The sequence below is a fragment of the Camelus ferus genome, chromosome 10 (assembly GCF_009834535.1).
Source record: "Camelus ferus isolate YT-003-E chromosome 10, BCGSAC_Cfer_1.0, whole genome shotgun sequence".
Lineage (NCBI taxonomy): Eukaryota > Metazoa > Chordata > Mammalia > Artiodactyla > Camelidae > Camelus > Camelus ferus.
This window is the reverse complement of record NC_045705.1, coordinates 18,833,835-18,850,978: the sequence shown is the minus strand read 5'-3', so window position 1 is coordinate 18,850,978 and position 17,144 is coordinate 18,833,835. Positions and strand designations below refer to the sequence as shown.

The window sequence follows — 17,144 nt, the reverse complement described above, 5'->3', positions numbered from 1 at the left end:
TGAAAATAATATTAGGAGAGAATACATAAAATACTCAAAAGAGCAACGGTTTTGAAGTATTCTCAGATACTTTGGAAAGGCTTATTTATATAAATAGAGTATTTATTACATATCAAACTTACCAGCTCTTTTATGCATCCAAAGGAGTTTTACACAGATTGAACAAACTGACATTGTTCAATATTTGTCCTTATGTGCATGGTTTATTTCACTTGGCAAAGTGTTTTCAGGGTTCATCCATATTGTAGTATATGTCAAGATTTCCTTCCTTTCGGGATGAGTAATATTCTACTACATGTGTATACCATCTTTTGCTTACCTGTTCTTCTGTCAGTAACATTTGGGTTGCTTTCCCCTTTTTGCTCTTGTGATTATGACTACTTTTAATTGAAGAATTTTATTATTTAAAACACTTTTGAATAATCTCAGTAGGTAAACTTATTTTTATAATGTGGTTTAAAATGTGAATATGATTACTTCCATAATTATTTTTATTATCAAATGTTATCATTCCTTTGACATGCTCAATGTATTTGCAAATATTTATTACTTTAACTTGAAAGTCCTATAATTTATCGAGCACCTGTGAGCAATGTAGCTTAGATACTGAAAAGACAGGTGTGGATAGAGGACATAAATGTGAAGGAGATCATGGCCAAATTTAGGATGTAGGTTTGAATTGTTTGACCTGCACAGTATGTGTAAATTAAAAAAAAATTAGTTACTGATATCTAGAAATAAGGAGATTTTTACATTAAATTCTGAATTTTGGTTTCTCAGAAAATCTGGAATATCTGGCAATACACTGGGCCACTTTTCCACATGACAAAATTTTGTGGAGCTGAGTGGTAGTTGCCACTTTTAGACAGAATTCATACTCTTCAGTTGAACATAGATTCTATGTAATCTACTTTTCTCATTTATACATTCCTAGCCCCCAACAGACTTGTTCTCTAAAGCTGTGCTATACTTGACATGTGACTAGTCCAAACTGAGACATGCTATCAGTGTGAAATTCACACTGAATTTGAAAAGATTTGGTATGAAATAAGATGGCAAAATATTTCATTAGTAATTTTGTATTGATTATATGCTTAAATGGTAATATTCTGGTAATATTTGGTTTGAATTACTAAAATAAATTTAAGCTCTTTTTACCTTTTTAAAACGTGGCTGCTAGACAGCTTAAGATTACAAATGTGCCTTACATTAGATTTCTCTTGGACAGTACTACTTGTGAAGGTCATGGCCTGGTACAGGGCTTGCTAAGCTATATAGTCCATGAGCCGAATTTGACTGGTCACCTGTTTTCATATGATCCACAGGTTAAGAATGATTTTTACAGATAACTGTTAGCAATCTATTTGATTATAAGGAACATTAGATTTGAATCCCAATTAAGTGAAATGTTATTCCCCCACAAAAGAATTCCATTTTTCTCATTAGCAGACCTGTAGTACTAAACATTGTACTCAGTTATAATTATTATACTTCGAACTTCATCAAAAGTTTATGGAAATTTGCTTCTTGTCTCTTGTTACTCAAGTTTCTATATTTTATCCTTGATATTGCTTCTTGGTGTGCAAAGCCTAAGTTACTTACTATCTGTCTTTTTACAAAAAAAGTTTTACAGAAAAACCGCTGGTCCAGTAGAGAGCTGATGCAGGCAACTCTCCGATGAAGTTAAGCATAGGGGAAATGCTTAGGGTTCTGATAGACAGGGATTCCAATCCTATTAATTGATCTAATCTCTGAGTCTTAGTTTTCTTATCTGTAAAATGAAAATAATGATTCCTTTCTGAATTATTTTGAAGATTATGTAAGATACCATATAACGTGTTTTGTGAAGTAGGTGACTCTGCACTTCCTCTGCCTAGAATGCTCTTTCTTCCTTGTCATACCTGACTAGGTTACTGCTTGCTCATCTTTAGTTTGGTAACGTTTTTAGGTCAGAGAAGCATTTCCTGCTCTGGCCCCAAGCCTAGGTTAGCTCTTCTCGGAAATTCTGCCCTTTCTTTTATGCTTGTCGTACTTACTGCTGTTTGTTCCACCTGTTCTCCTGCTAAGATTTTAAGGTCTATGGGGAAAGTGTCTTAACCACTATTTTCTGGGACTCACACATAGTAAATATTCAATAAATATTTTGGAGTTATATTGATGCAAAATGCCATACATATGATGTACCAAAAAACTGGAAGGATTCAGAGGGAGATTTATTTTTTCCACAGAGATTTCAAAGTGTATGTCATGTCCAGATATTTGAATCATGTTTTAGGATATGTAGTTTAAATATACTTTATTCTTCCCTTCTACAATACTTGGATTTTCTCACTTATTTTTCTTAAAGACTAAGCACAGTGCCTGGCACATAGTAAGGCCTCAACAAATTCTTTCTTCTCTAATTGTGGATGATGATGATAAATCAGGATATTTAATATAAAAATAATCAAAGTAGCTATCTGCTAGATAAAATTATGATAAATATTTTGGAAAACAGAAGGGAATCCATTTTAGATAAGCAAATTAGTCATTCCAGCATCCAAATTCAAATCACTGTCAGTGACAGAAGTCAATTTCATTTTTTTTTAATGAATAGGATTTGAAATATAAGGCAGTAAATACTTAGAATCCAGATCAAGTTCTGAAAACCAAAGCTAAATTTTAAAATGTCCAGAGTTTATATATTAGTCTCAATTTCATATAGTAAATGTCTGTTTGCTAAGAATATTTCTGGTCAGAATGACAGCTGACAATTGTGGCTCCCATCCTTTCAGAACATAAGGCTTAACACCTGGGAAGAAAAAGCACATAGTAGGGTCCATATTAGGCTTTTCCAGCAGGAATGGACACTAAGGTTGCAGACATGAGGGAGCTAATAATAAGATACAGCCTCAGGGTTCCCTCTTACAGCTTTACCTAATCTTGTAATGAAAGTCACCCAATATGTACTTTTAAAAGGCCAGATTTGGATGATGAAGATGGGTCTTGAAGATAGCATTATCCTCCTTAATTTTACATACATTGTAACAAATTTGAGGGATTTCTCGAATTTCTTTTGAGAATTCTATATATTCCAGCCATGGTTTTCTAGGTCTTCAGCTCTTTTCAGTTTAACCAGTATTTGTCAAGTATCTACTATGTGCCGGGCACTAGGAATATAGAGTTGGATACAGACTCAGAGTCTACTTTAGAGGAGCTCAGAGTCTGGTGGGAGAGATCAGTGTGCAAGAGACACCAGTTCACTGAATAATTGCTGTGATATAGCACCCTGCACAGTTACTGTACAAGCACTGTATCAAAGATGGACCCCTGTGCTCAGGACTGAGAACCAATCAGAGCAGTCTTCCTGGACGAGTTAAACCAGAGCAGAGTCAGACTGTATGAGTGTGTGTGTATGTGTGTGTGAAAGGGGTGATAATATAACCTAGAGTTATGGCAGTCTATTTTTTATCCTTGTATCTTTCCTAGCCCACACTAAAACACGGGGTTATAACACAGTGAGTGACTGTGATGGTAATTCTCAGTGCTGGTGGAGAGGCTCAGAATGGGATAGGGGATGTAAAGAATGGATCTTGAGATTCTCTCACAATTTCAGGGTGTAGGGGCACTGGTGAGTAGTTGTAGAACATAGGAATTTTGGTGGCATAGAATAAAGCCAAGTCAGAGTTGTGGACAGAGAAGCGAAATGAGACAGGTGAGGAAGAACCAAAAGCCAGATAATGAGGCCATGATTGAGAGCTTGGGTTTTCATCCTGGGAGCAGTGGAGAGTTACTGAAGAGTTATGTGAGTGGACAGTGACATAGCCAGATTTTTACCTTAAACTAGAGCCTAAAAACAAGCTAAGTAAAAATTCAGATCTGTATGGCTCTCCCTGTTCAAGTTTTTAAAAGTTTTTGATCAACTATTGAGAAAATGTCCAAATTTTAGGACTGTGTTCCCAATTGGCAACAATGTGGTTGAAATCAATAGCGGCTGACCTGTTGGTTGAGGCATATACTGTCTTTCTCTCAGGGACCACACATTAAAGCTCATGGTAAGATTCTGTTCCAATTTTGTTACTCCTGAGCAAATCACTGTATTCACAATTATGCTGCTTTGTGATTATTCAAGACTGAGCCAATTGCCCCACCCTATAATGGCAGGGGTTGCCGTGTTTATTCTCTCTTACCCAGGATCAAATGGAGCAGGGAAAGGATCCATAACTTTAAAGATGACCAACGGTGCAGAGTGGAGGGTATAGGCCCATCCTGGTAGAGTTTAAAGATAGTAAATAACGAATCATAACAAATGTATGAGCTGGTGTGCTAGTTATGAATGGATTGCTCTGACAACGCGAAAAGCATGACAGCCTCACAAAAGGCAACCTGAAGAGAGGTTAGAGAAGATTTTATTAACCAGAGATATAGGGGAAGAGAATTTTTCCCAAACAGTCCTAGAGTTTACTTATCTCAGCCAAGTTATTTCACTCTCAAGCATGTCCTAGTTTGAACAGTAGATCACACAATCACGCTATATAGAACAGCAGTATGGTGGAGACTTCTAGCCTTCCAGAAGAATCATTCTCCTTTTTTGAAACTTGGCAACAGTATCTCTCAGCATGACTTGCAGTTGGAGGTAGCAATGTGAGTAAATTCTCTTCAGTGGAATGGGAGCAAAAGTGATGTGTTCCCACAGCAAAAGAGTGAGGAAGTATGAAAGTAAAAAGCCGATATGCTGCTTTCCTTATCCCAAACTTCTCATGTCACAAATCTGGTTTGCACTATGATTAGAGGAGAGTTTAAATCGGATGTGATACTGACATTTTGAACCAGGTTGGATGAAATTTTAATACCTGAAATTACTAGGTAGTTACAGATCTGCTTAAGATGCTTTTATAAGGGATGTTTGAAGGCATTGCCATGCAATAAAAAGCAAGCTGCCAAATAATATGGCAGTGATACCATTTCTGTAAATGTAGAATCCATATGTTTTACATGTGCTTAAATTTCTAAATATGTGCATAAGAAGTCCAAACTACTAAATACAAAACTGTTACAATACCTCTGAGCACTCATTAATTATACTAATCAGTTGTATTAGAATGCATTAATACAAAGTTTCAGAATGGAAAAATAACATTGGTTGTTAATTTTGATAATCCTAGAGATGAATGTTAGGTAAATTACTTTAATATATTTGATAATAATTGCTGATAGTCAGCAGATCTTAATCCAGTTTCTTTTATGTACAAACCTAAAAGAGAATTCTCCTGGAATCCCCAAATGTAGTTAACTTTTTTTGAATTTCATCAAATGCCAATTCATGCTAATAGAACTCTGAGCTTTCATAATCAAATGCTCTAATACGGAGGAAAAATTTGCCAATTTGTCTGTTACTGTCTATCTATTTCCTCCATTTATTAATCATATTTCCTGATGTAGCCAAGACATAATTACAAATCATGGGCACTGGAGTCAGACATGCTTGGATTTGAATCTCAGTTTTTAAATTTTCTTTGCTTTGTGTTCACGAGCAAGTTCCTTAACCTCTTTAAACATCATTTACAAGGCTTCCTGAGGCTCTTTTGAGGTCTGAATGCTACAGTGAATCTGCAGTGCCCAGAACAGTGTGACAGAGGAGACAATGAGAGTCACACCCTTGTCTCTACCAGTCTTTGCTCTCATCTCAGTTCACTTTTAAGAAGCAGTGAATATAGTTTAATGCAGTTAGTAAATAAGAATTTATAAACCTTGCATTGCCTGAATTAATTTACACTACTCAGACTCTCAGAAAAGTTTAGCAGACTGTTTGTAATTTGAAAGCTAAGATGTTAATAGTATTTCATCTTTTTTTCTCTTTTTTTAAATTTCTTGTTTTATTCTGAATTATATTTTATCTTTTAAGAAGTAAAATGAGAGAAAGGTAATTATATTAAATGTGGACAGAAGACAGATTTTAAAAATGAGTAGTTACTCGTATATATGTTGGTGGGTAACAAGAAAAGAAGCAATATTAAAAAGAGCCTGTTTTTTAATTACAAGATTCATGCATGTATATGTATTAATATTGTAGAAAATTTAGTTTATAGAGATAAGCTGACGTAAATAAGAAAAAAGTGCCACACCATCCACAGTCTTACCATTCTGAGTAGCTATTCTCAATATTTTAGTTTATATCCTCCTCAAATACTGATATATATTTAAAATTTTATTTACTTTTTGAGACCTAATTTTTTCAATTAGTTTATTGTTACCATTTCCCACTATAAAATATTCCATAGCATTGCTTTAAATGGGTGATGATGTTCTAGTCAAAAGATTTATTTTACTAATCTCCTTAATTTTTAACATTTACATATCATACAGTTTTTTTTTTTACTATTGTAAATAATGCTTTGTCATCATTTTAGTCAATTTTTTGGTGCATATTCATAATTATTTCCTATTGAAAAATTCCTAGAAGTGGAATGTCTAGATCAAAAGTTGTGTGCTTTTAAAAGCTTTGTTATACATTGTCAAGTTTTCATCTAATAAGCTGTAACATTTATGCTTTCATTAGCAATACATGAAAGCACCACTTTCCCTATATTCACTATTCCTTGAATTCGCTAATCTTTATCATTAGAAAAATTTGACCACTTGATGAGTTAAACACATTGTGTGATTGTTTTAGTTTGAATTGTTTTATTAGTAGTAATACTGAACTTTTTGTGCATGTTTACTTTGGCCATTTGTATTTTTTTTAATGAACTGTGTGTTCATTTCCTTTGCTTCTCTTTTCCTTAGTGTTTATGTTTTTCTTAATTATTTTTTTGTCTACCTAAAAGTATTCTTCCCATATTAAAGATATTAACCTATTGTCATGTTGCAAATATTTTCTCAGTATATTATTGCTTTTCAGTTTTATTAAAGCTTTTTTTTTCCAAGGTGCAGAAATTCAAGACTTTCCTTTAGTTAAATATATACATATTTGATTTAGACCTTTTATTTTCAGACTTTACAAATCCAGCTATATTATTTTCTAGCACTTTTATAATTATACTTAAATCTTTAAGTCACTAAATGTGTTTAAAGTACAGAATGGATCCAACATATTTTTCTATAGTTTTTTCAAAATCCACCATTTCCTTGTTGATTTGAAATTTGGACCATAATCCCTAATCTGAACTTTCTGGGGCTAGATGTTTTCTGGAATTCATAATGTTTTGGATTTTGGAAAAGAGATGTAATACATAGACCATATGTTATATAACAACCCTACTGGGGTCTGAAACTGTTTCCTGTAATAAAGCACTTTAATATTTTCAAATGAAACATTCACACTAAGTGAGATAAGTAAAGTCTGTAAGTTAGTCCTTGTTAGGTTTTGCTGCCTAATGAGTTCTAAAAAAAAAAATTGCAGTTTTCAGAAATTTTTGAATTTTGGAGTTGTGGTTAAGAGATTGTAGACTTGTATCAAATTAACATGCAAAAAAGTCCTAATTTTTTAAGTTGTGCCTATTTTGGCCAGGTATGTAGTTCTGTTATCTGTCTTATGATACACAGTGTGATACACTACTTATTGAATTTGTTTTAACATATGTTTAAATATTAGTTTTACTATTTCCTCTTTTTTTCCAAAAATTTCTTGGTCATAATTTTTTTAGATGTATTATAGAATATTTTCCTCAAGGCCCAAATTACATGGGAAAATTATAGCTTGATTTGGGGGAAGCACAGCAAACAGGATTGAGCCATGTTGACAATAGACAGAGTTGTGTTGGGTACTGAGTCACTTTTATATGCACTCTTGAATAAACTCTTAGAGGTCCATCCTCATCTTTCAAGACCAACTTGAGAATTGCTGATCTCTTGACAAGTTTCTGAAAGTATATCTGGCTGACACCCTGAGGTGCTCTCATAGTTATTAATAGTATCTATTAGCGTCTTAAAGGCTTCTGTGAGCCATGCTATAAAGAAACCCACTTACCTTGGTTTATCCTAGTGTTTAAGAAAACCATTTGACCACAAAATCCCCATGTCACAATACCTAGCACATAGTTTAGTAAATAGTTGTCCAGTGAAAAATAAAAGTACTTAGAATTTGAGGACTTCCATCTATCGCTAATCCATCACAGGTGTTTACTGAATGTCTGTTATCTTCCTGTTACGGTTGGATTTATTGGGGGATACAGAAGAATTATAAGATATGATACCTTTCCTCAGGAGCAAGTACAGTGGAAACAATTAGGGCAGTGTTGACTGTGGAATTGTAGTTCTCCATGCCTGTTAACCCTCGGATGGTACAGAGGAATCTAACTGATATTTGTATCACCAGAACCAGTACAGTGCATTGTTTATATCAGCACTGGCATTCAGTAGATATTCTAGATAAAAGAGTGAAAGAAGGGGTAGAGAAAGGGGCACTATCTGTAGGATGTGACAGTATATTTCAGCTCATACCTTCACATGAAGAGAGGACAAAGCCAGAGTGGGCTTCATAAAAGAGACTGGATCAAAGCCTGGCAACAAAGTGATGGGGACATTTCCCCCATCACTGTGGGAAATTATAATTGAAAATATTCTTATTGAAGATGGACGGTTCATCACACCCAGGCTAATACTGTTCAGACACTGTCCTATAAGAATAGTGGCCCATCTGGCTTATCCTTTCTAGGCCCCAGAGTCCTAACTCTGGTTCTCAAGGAGTTCTCTGATTCAGATAGCTGCTTCAGTGGGTGAGAGAAAACGTGGTTCATCACTTTGTCTTAAGTAGTGGAACACTCTAGTGGGGGAAATGGCACAGGACTGGTCTAACTAAAGTGGTAGGTTAACTAGATGTAATACAGAAGCAGCCCGCCACACATACTTCTCAGCTGAACTCTTAAGGTTTTTTCGAGAATGCATGAACAAATAAAATGGTTTCTCTGATACCCTTAATTGGCTTACTCAGTTTATTAGAGACCAGCTTATCAATTTCCCCCCGAAATGTACAGTCTGACTGTGTCTTATTTCTCTCTTTTGCCTTATAAATCCTATATTTGCCTTTGTTCCATGGCTCAGTCTATCAACAGACTCTCTCACATGTGTGTACACAATTTGTGTGCCAAATAATTAAATGACTCTGAGTTCTTTTCTGACACAAATATTACTTTCTTCCTGAGCTCTTGTCCACTGGATCCTGGGGGGAAAATGACTGAATGTCTATTCAGTTCAAAGCTTAGTCTAATCTGATCATTAAATAGTTATCTTTGGTCACTCTTTCTCTCTCAGATAGACTCTCCTGTACCCTGTTGGTTTCATTCAGGTAGTATATGGAAGAAGAGGTTGTTTGGCTTTTATATCTTTAATGCACTGGGATACGAGGCCCCTGGCCTCATGCTGGCCCACTGGATAGTGTATGCTGGCATGGCAGATAACTGCCATTGGAAATATGTCCGTTGTTCACCTGGCTGCTGGATGCTCTTCTGGCCTGCAGTGTGTGAACTTACAGCCCATTTTCTGATGGTGCTTCCTGGATGGTCCAATCTGAACTTGACTTGCTCTGGTATTAGAGACAGCCCTCCAAGGCCTGACTGAGACACACATTTGGCCCTGGCTTGAGTTTGTGGTGCTGCTCTCACAGTAGAGCCACCTCTCCCTTACTATGCCAATAGCCTGTGGCCAACTTCTCAGCCTAAAACTACGATTCTTTCATGTCATAGGAAACAGAAACCAAGAGTGGTTTGAGAAAGCTAAACCTCAGGCCTCCCTCTGTCTGCCAGTATCATGTCATCTTGTCAATGTGGCTGTGTCCTAAGTTGCTACAAGACAGCTTCCTCCGTGTGTGCAAAATTGGGGGGAGGGGAGCAGAAGACCCCTCTGCCAAAGGATTGATTCCACTTGCCTGACATTTGTCTCCTATCCAAGCCACATCCTAAAAAGGGGAACTTAGGACTTAACTCTTCTGGCTATTTTACTTTCCTGCCTCTCTCTCTGAAACATCTTCCAGTTTTTCCTCTAGGACAGAAAGAGGTTGGCTTTTATTTTGTTTCTACATTTATATTCCTTATTCTTGACTCCAGCAAAGGCTTAACAGTAGTCAATCATTACTCCTAATTTACAAGGATAAATTTATGGGCTGAGTCATCTAAGTTTAGCTGTTTATATGCTAATCGGAAGGAGTAAAGGGTTTCCTTGAGATTCAGATCCTCTCTCAAGGCAACAGTCTTATAAGCTAGTATATTGTTTTGTTTCACATTTTTGTTGTACGTGTCAGAAGCAGTATTGTATTATTGTGACAAATCCTAGGGACACCTGGAATAGTTTAGGCAGTCTTGTATGTGCAAACACCAAAAAGAAAAGCATAATTTTTAAGCCATTACTCTTGTTACATTACCCATTATAATACCTGAAGGACACATTATTAAGATGTTTGAGTGGGATACCTTTAGTTGCAAGGAATAGAGACTCATTCAGATCCTCTGAAGTAATGGGGCATTTACTGTGAGGACAGATATGACATATTTGTTAGAGTTTATTGGTTGCAATCAGTGGGGTCTGTCTCAGGCTAACTTAGGCAAAAACAGAATATAATGGGATGGCAGGTGATAGCACATGGAATTCAAGAAAAGACCAAAGAAAGGGGCTGTAGAAAGAACTAGAAGAGCCCCAGACATCTGGATTTTAGGGACAATCTCTTCAGGGTGCTGTTAGTGGGACAGCTTCTCCCCAGGTGTTTACGTCTCTGTGTGGTTCACCTCCTGACTCTGTATCTCATGAGAGAAGCTGGTTGGTCTGAAGGGTCAGGGGCCTGCCCCTTGGCCAGAGTAGCACAGTCCTCCCAAACCTGCACATGATAGTGGAGAAATGGAATAGCGAGTCATTCTGAGAGGGCAAGCTGAGTTCAGATCAGGGCGTGTGGCATTCCTAATTGTGACAGAATGTCTAGGTGGAAAGTGTATAATCTGGCGGCTGAGTCAGGACTAACTGAGCACCACTTTCCCCACAGAATGTGGAAAGGCTAAAATCTGTTTATGATTACTTTAAAAAAAAACAGGAATAGAAGGAGATTTTAAAAAGCAGTTTGTTTCTTTAAGTGCTAAATAAATTGAAGGTAAATTATTATAGAGAATTCTCTTTTGCATCCCTTTAGACAAACTTGTTAGCTGTCTTGATTGTGGTGGTGGTTTCATTCATGTATACATCTATCAAAACCCATCAAACTGTTCATCTGAAATATGTGTATTTTACTGAACAGGAATCATACCATAATAAAGGTGTTTAGAAAAAAAAGAAATTCACATACACACACACTTTGAAAACCGCATCTGAGAGTTCCATGAGTCACCTTTAATATCTATAGCAGAAAGAGATAGCATTTATTTGACACGACCTGTTCGCTGGTTTAATTTTGTACATTTGAACTTTTCAAACCATTGCCTATATTTTGGTTTCATCTTTGTTGACAATTAGGGGACCAAAAATAACAACCTGATCCAATTTAAAATGATACAGACTCATTATCATTTAATTCCTTTACCAATTTTTTATGTGTGTGTGTGGCAACTCTTCATCCATTCCATTAACGTATTTCCAAACACAAATTATTTAGGCTGACAAAATTCAGAGTTTCCCCCGGACATCCGTGATACCAAATAGTGGCTTCCCCCACACTCCTAGCAGCTACCTCCTGTTCCCATACATAAATGGCAGCCAGCAATGGCTGGAAACAAAGGACTCTCTCCCAGTCCCTGAATACAGTGACATTCATTCTGAGAGAAGCAGGGGCAGCTTTTTGAAAGCCGACTTCTTCAGCTCAACAATAACACACAATGAGTTATTGACTTGTTTATATACGGAGCTCTTTTCAGTAACTAACTCTGACTCCCACAGTCTGGACAAATGATTGATTTCGTGGTTAGAAAAAGAGAAAGCTCTTGCGCTAAACTCTGTAGTGCAAACTACTTCTTCCCCATTTGTTCCTTAACTGAATAGGACCTTATTAAAATGCACTTTCCAAAAAAATACCTGCAGCTGGTCTTTATAGCCATGTTTTGTATATATAAATAAGTAATTTGTCCCAGTCTTTTGTATATTAACAGACCATTGGGAAACTTGTCAATATATATGAAGGCCGATTGTCCTGTTGTTTATGCTAAACTGTATTGCCTATATTGATCTGCGTGTAAAATATGGATCAGGATAATTTGTTAAAAGATCTATATTTACTTGTCAGAAATAGATTTTTGATAGAAAGATAGATTCAGTTTTCTTGTGGTTATGTTGATTTATTAAGACCATTCTACAGAACGCATAGCATATACTTCACATTTGAATCATTAGATGTTCTTCTGAATACAAAGAAAATGGCGCGACGAACTACAGAGCACTGAAAGTTTGGTTAGATTAACTGGCTCTTCCCTCTTTGGTTAGTACCTAGCTAGAATGTCAATATGAATTACATGTAACATGCCAGCTTTTTTGATTACTGTACCTTTTCTAAAGGTGTTAATAATTGGACTCTAGATTTTAGAGTTATTTTCTCCTATAAAATAGATTTTATTATACCTTCCTATCATGTTAAAATTTTTACACTATTAGTCTTTATGATTTTTATAAATTTATTTTGGAGGTGAGTTAAAAAAAAAAACAGGAACAAAAAGCCATATACTGCTAATGACACATAAAATCAGAAGACTGCTATTCTGCCTTTATTTCTCCAGCAGGCGGTCTTGAATCTGTCTTCCTCTCTAGAATGCCTGTGGTAGAGCTTTCCTGGAGCCAGCAAATGTATGAAGAATTCCTCAAAACTAAGAGCACTTTCTATTATAGTCAAGTGGGCCATATGTCTTATATAAAACTATGTATTACTAATCTATTACCCTTTAGGACCTAGGACCTTAGAGAAGATATAATGCCTCCCACTTCAGCATTAATAGTTTTATGTAAAGTATAGTCTAAAAGGTAAAAGGTAAAATATAGTCTAAAAGGTAACAAGTAGAAATCATTTCATTGGAATCTGCTGTTTCAGGTGTACTTTTGAGGATTCCTTTTCTTAATTCCTAAACATTTTTTGTTTGAGGTGAACTTACTCCGTTTTAATCTTGTTTCTCTAATCAGCCCATTTCCTTGAATCATTTTTTTTAATTCTCTTTGACAGAGCTGTTATGTTCCTTGCTTCTTCCATATCTGCTACTGTCTTTGACTAGTCTATTGATTGTTCTATTTACCATTAACATTGAATGAGTCAACTTTAACCTAATTTTGGATAGCTAATGTTTGTTAATTACATATTTTTAAAATCTTAGCAGCAAGCTCTGACAAAAATGGTGAATTAAACCTTCCTAAATTAGCTTGTTAAATTTTGATATGTACAACAAACAATTGGGGGTGTTTCTTACATTTAAAAAGGGCATGATATAGTTAGACAAAGGTGATTCAGTTTCCCACTTCCCTGTTTGGTAGAGATTTGGCTTTTCATGGTTATCTACAATTTTAGCCATCCTTCTTTTTTTAAATTGAGGTATAATTTTAAATTGACATATAACGTATTAGTTTGAGGTGTATAACATAATGATTTGATATTTGTATATATTGAGAAATGGTCATAATAACGTCTAGTTAACATTCCTCACTATATATAATTACAGATTTTTTTTGTGATGAGAACTTTTAAGATCTACTCTCTTAGCAACTTTCATATTTGCAATACAGTATTATTAACTATAGTTCAACCATGCTGTGCATTACATCCCCATGACTTATTTATTTTGTAACTGGAAGTTTGTACCTTTTGACTTTCTTCACCCATTTTACCCACCATTCAACCCCCATCCCACCTTTGGCAACCACCAGCCTGTTCTTTGTATCTATGAGTTTGTTGTTTGTTGTTGTTTTCTTAGATTCCATTGATAAGTGATATCATATGCTATATATCTTTCTCCATCTGACTTAGTTCACTTAAAATAATGTTCTCAAGGTTCATCCTTCCTGTTTGTTTTGATTTTTAATTTGAAGTTTCTATCCTCTTTATACATGAAAAATTAGCCTCAGAAATTTCAAACCCATTGACAAAAAATTATTTCATATATTTTAGATAAGAATCGCCAATCAAAAGCATCTAGTTTTGTTGTAATGAAGAAATGGGATGTTCTCTTCCAAAGTGACAGGACAGAAGGATCCTATTATTGTTATTGTGTCTAAAACTCGAGGGAGAGGTGTTGTTAGGACTACATGTTATTAATACCTCAAAGTGAAAATGTACTCTCTCAATTTGACTTTTTACTTTCCATAATTTCCTCTAAATGATTGTATTAAGATATTTCTCTTTTAGAATGGCTGGTCTGTTTTCAGAAAAGGCAACAAGGGTGTATCCTTATATTTTGTTGATGATTTATTTCTCAGTATCTTACTGGATTTTCTATTTGGTATTGTGCATATGATGCTTTTCAGTAATGTTGGCATATTTTCCCCTCAGCTTCTGTAGATTAGGATAGTGTTTCTTTAGAAGCTGAGTGTTAGAACGAGGTGATTTTTCCAACTGTGGTGGTTTCAAAGGTAAAGAATTCCTATTTTTTAAAGAGTTACTTGGAAGCAGTTCTGAATGTCATGCCCTGGGAGACCTCATTAGAATCTGACTTACCACTGTGGCACCAAAGAGTTTCATAGCTCTGTTTTTGTTTTGTTTTGCTTCCCTTCGGAAAAGATCTGCTCTGAATGTTTTTGCATTTGGAAATTAATTTTGTAAGGAATAGATGAGCTTGGTGAATATTCCCCAGTCGCTTTCCTTCACATATCCTCCTGAAATGAGACTCCCCTGGTAAAGAAATAATTATAGAGACTTGACACAAGTTTGTTGTGCCACCGTTTACACATAGGCTTCCATGTGTGGAAGTTGTTTGATATTTGACTTTTTATAATATGATGTTACATTTTTTTGTATTACTTCAGCACAGGAAAAAATATTTCTTGGGGAGATTGATTCCAAGAATAGTCTCATAAGATGATTTTTTTCCAGTTTTATTGAGGTATAATTAACATATGATCTTGTGTAAGTTTAGGGTGAACAACATAATGACCTGACTTTCATATATTGTGAAATGAGTACCATGGTAAATTTAGTTAACATCCATCATTTCATATGGTTTAAAAAAATGATGAATCCTTGTGAACTCTTAGGATCTACCATCTTAATAAACTTTCAAATATACCATATAGCATTGTTAACTATAGTCATCATGTATATCACATGATGATTTTTTTTAAAAACTTGTTTTCAGTGATCCTTAATCTAGGACAGGGTACAGCAAATTTTGCCTGCTGTTCAAATTTAGTCTGCTACTTGTTTGTTTTTTAAGTTTTATGGGGACATAGCCATACTCATTTGTTTATATATTGTCTATTTCAGGCAACAAGGGCAAATTTGAATAATTGCTAAAGAGATTGGGTGCCCCTCCTACTCCCCAAGCCTAAATATTTACTATCAGGTTCTTACAGAAATGTTTTTCAGCTCCTTATCTAGAGTGATCATAAGGATCACCTAAGGGTTCCTCAGCTTTTCCCCTCTACCAGAACAGAATCTCTGATATACTGAGTTGTATCACCTATCAGTGGACGAAGAGTTCACAGGTTTGACACTATTCTTATAGCATACAAGAGTAACTAGGTGGGGAAGGCCATCTTGTTGGTCCCCACCCTGTTTTATCCCAAGTACAGGAGTGGGTCTTCAGGAAGGGTATGAATTAAAGATTCATGTTAACTCAAGCATGATTTGCTAGGCATACAATTGAGAAAGCCTATTTAAAACAATAACAACATTGAGAAAACAAACAAAACAAAACAAAAAAAGCATGGTCATTATTTATTCTTAATCTTCAACAAGGAGATACAACATGGCACTGTTGCTTAAGAATTGTTAAAATATTCCAATTCAGAAGGTTCTGTATCAGGCTGCTATCTTCTTTCTTTCTATTAGTACCAATTTGTTGAGTGATATTATTGTGTAAGTTTAGCTTTTTCCTTTGTTTGAAACTAACATTTTGGTTCAGTACAGATTATTTATAAGGTAATATAGAATGAACCACATTCACCTTTTTATAACATGGTTTAGCAGTAGTAGTAGGAGACCTTTAGCTTTGTGCCGGCTGGAGGTAACTGTTCATGTATTTAAGATACTCTTTGTCAGGAAATGTGATAAATCATTTTAAACTGTCTAGAGTGCTTGAATAGACATTTGCTTTTGGTTTATATCCTTAAATTCTTATCCTGACATAAAAGAAGCCAATTTATTCCCTATTGGCAGTGAAAGCTTCTAATAGGAAATATCAGCCTAATTTTAAGAAAAAGTTGCTGTTTTCATTTTGACAAAATGTTTTAAAAAATACTTATCAGTGTCAAATGCCTGTAATTAAGGATCCCCTCTCAAATCATATTTTAATAAGCTTAAAAACAATAAAAGTAGAAGTGAAAAATTCAGTGTTAAATGTTTTAAATATAAAAAATGAACTTTCAACTTATTTAATCTAAATGGAGTTTATTTTCACATGTGCATGGGCCAAATTAATTTAGAATCACCTTCCACAAGTATACTAAATTAGTTGTTTGAGTAAATGTTGCTATTAGGTGTCAATAGGTGCCTATTTTCATGTTATTTATTTATTTATTTATTTATTTATTTATTTATTTATTTATTTATTTATTTTTCTAGTTGAACCTGGCTGTGGATGAACAGAAGGGGAAATTTACTGAAAAATTCATTCTTTCAATGACAGCAAAAGAACACCATCAGGCACAAGAAGAAGTATGAAACTTACTTTTTAAACTGTATTATAAAACTACAATGAATACTAATTTTTATATTTGGACAGATTTTACTTGGGTTTGGTAGTGAACCAACTATAGTTATCTGGTAACAATATAATGAAAAAAACTCGTCAAAACTAGAAATCATTTTATTGATATAGGCAGCTTGAAAAATAATTATATTCTTGAAAGAATAAGTCATGTTGTAATTTCCTGAAAACTACTTATGAATACTTTCTCATAAATTTCGTAAATTAGGAAATTATTACAGGTAATTTGAATCTAGAAATTATGAAACATACTAACATAGGAAAAACATTGAAATTTTGTTGAATTTTGAATAAATACTAAAATCTTTTTTATTTTCTGACTTTGTAGGAATAGAATTATTATTCTGAATTTTA

At 34.8% G+C, this 17,144-nt stretch overlaps 1 protein-coding gene across 1 annotated transcript in view; it reads left to right on the top strand.

Annotated features, from left to right (window-relative positions):
- Window positions 1–17,144, top strand: part of DCDC1 (doublecortin domain containing 1) — a 381,196-nt gene that overhangs the window by 160,573 nt on the left and 203,479 nt on the right. Inside the window, exon 10 of the mRNA XM_032488403.1 lies at window positions 16,646–16,738. Within this exon, the coding sequence (XP_032344294.1) occupies window positions 16,646–16,738 (93 nt within the window). The remainder of the gene's footprint in view (window positions 1–16,645; window positions 16,739–17,144) is intronic.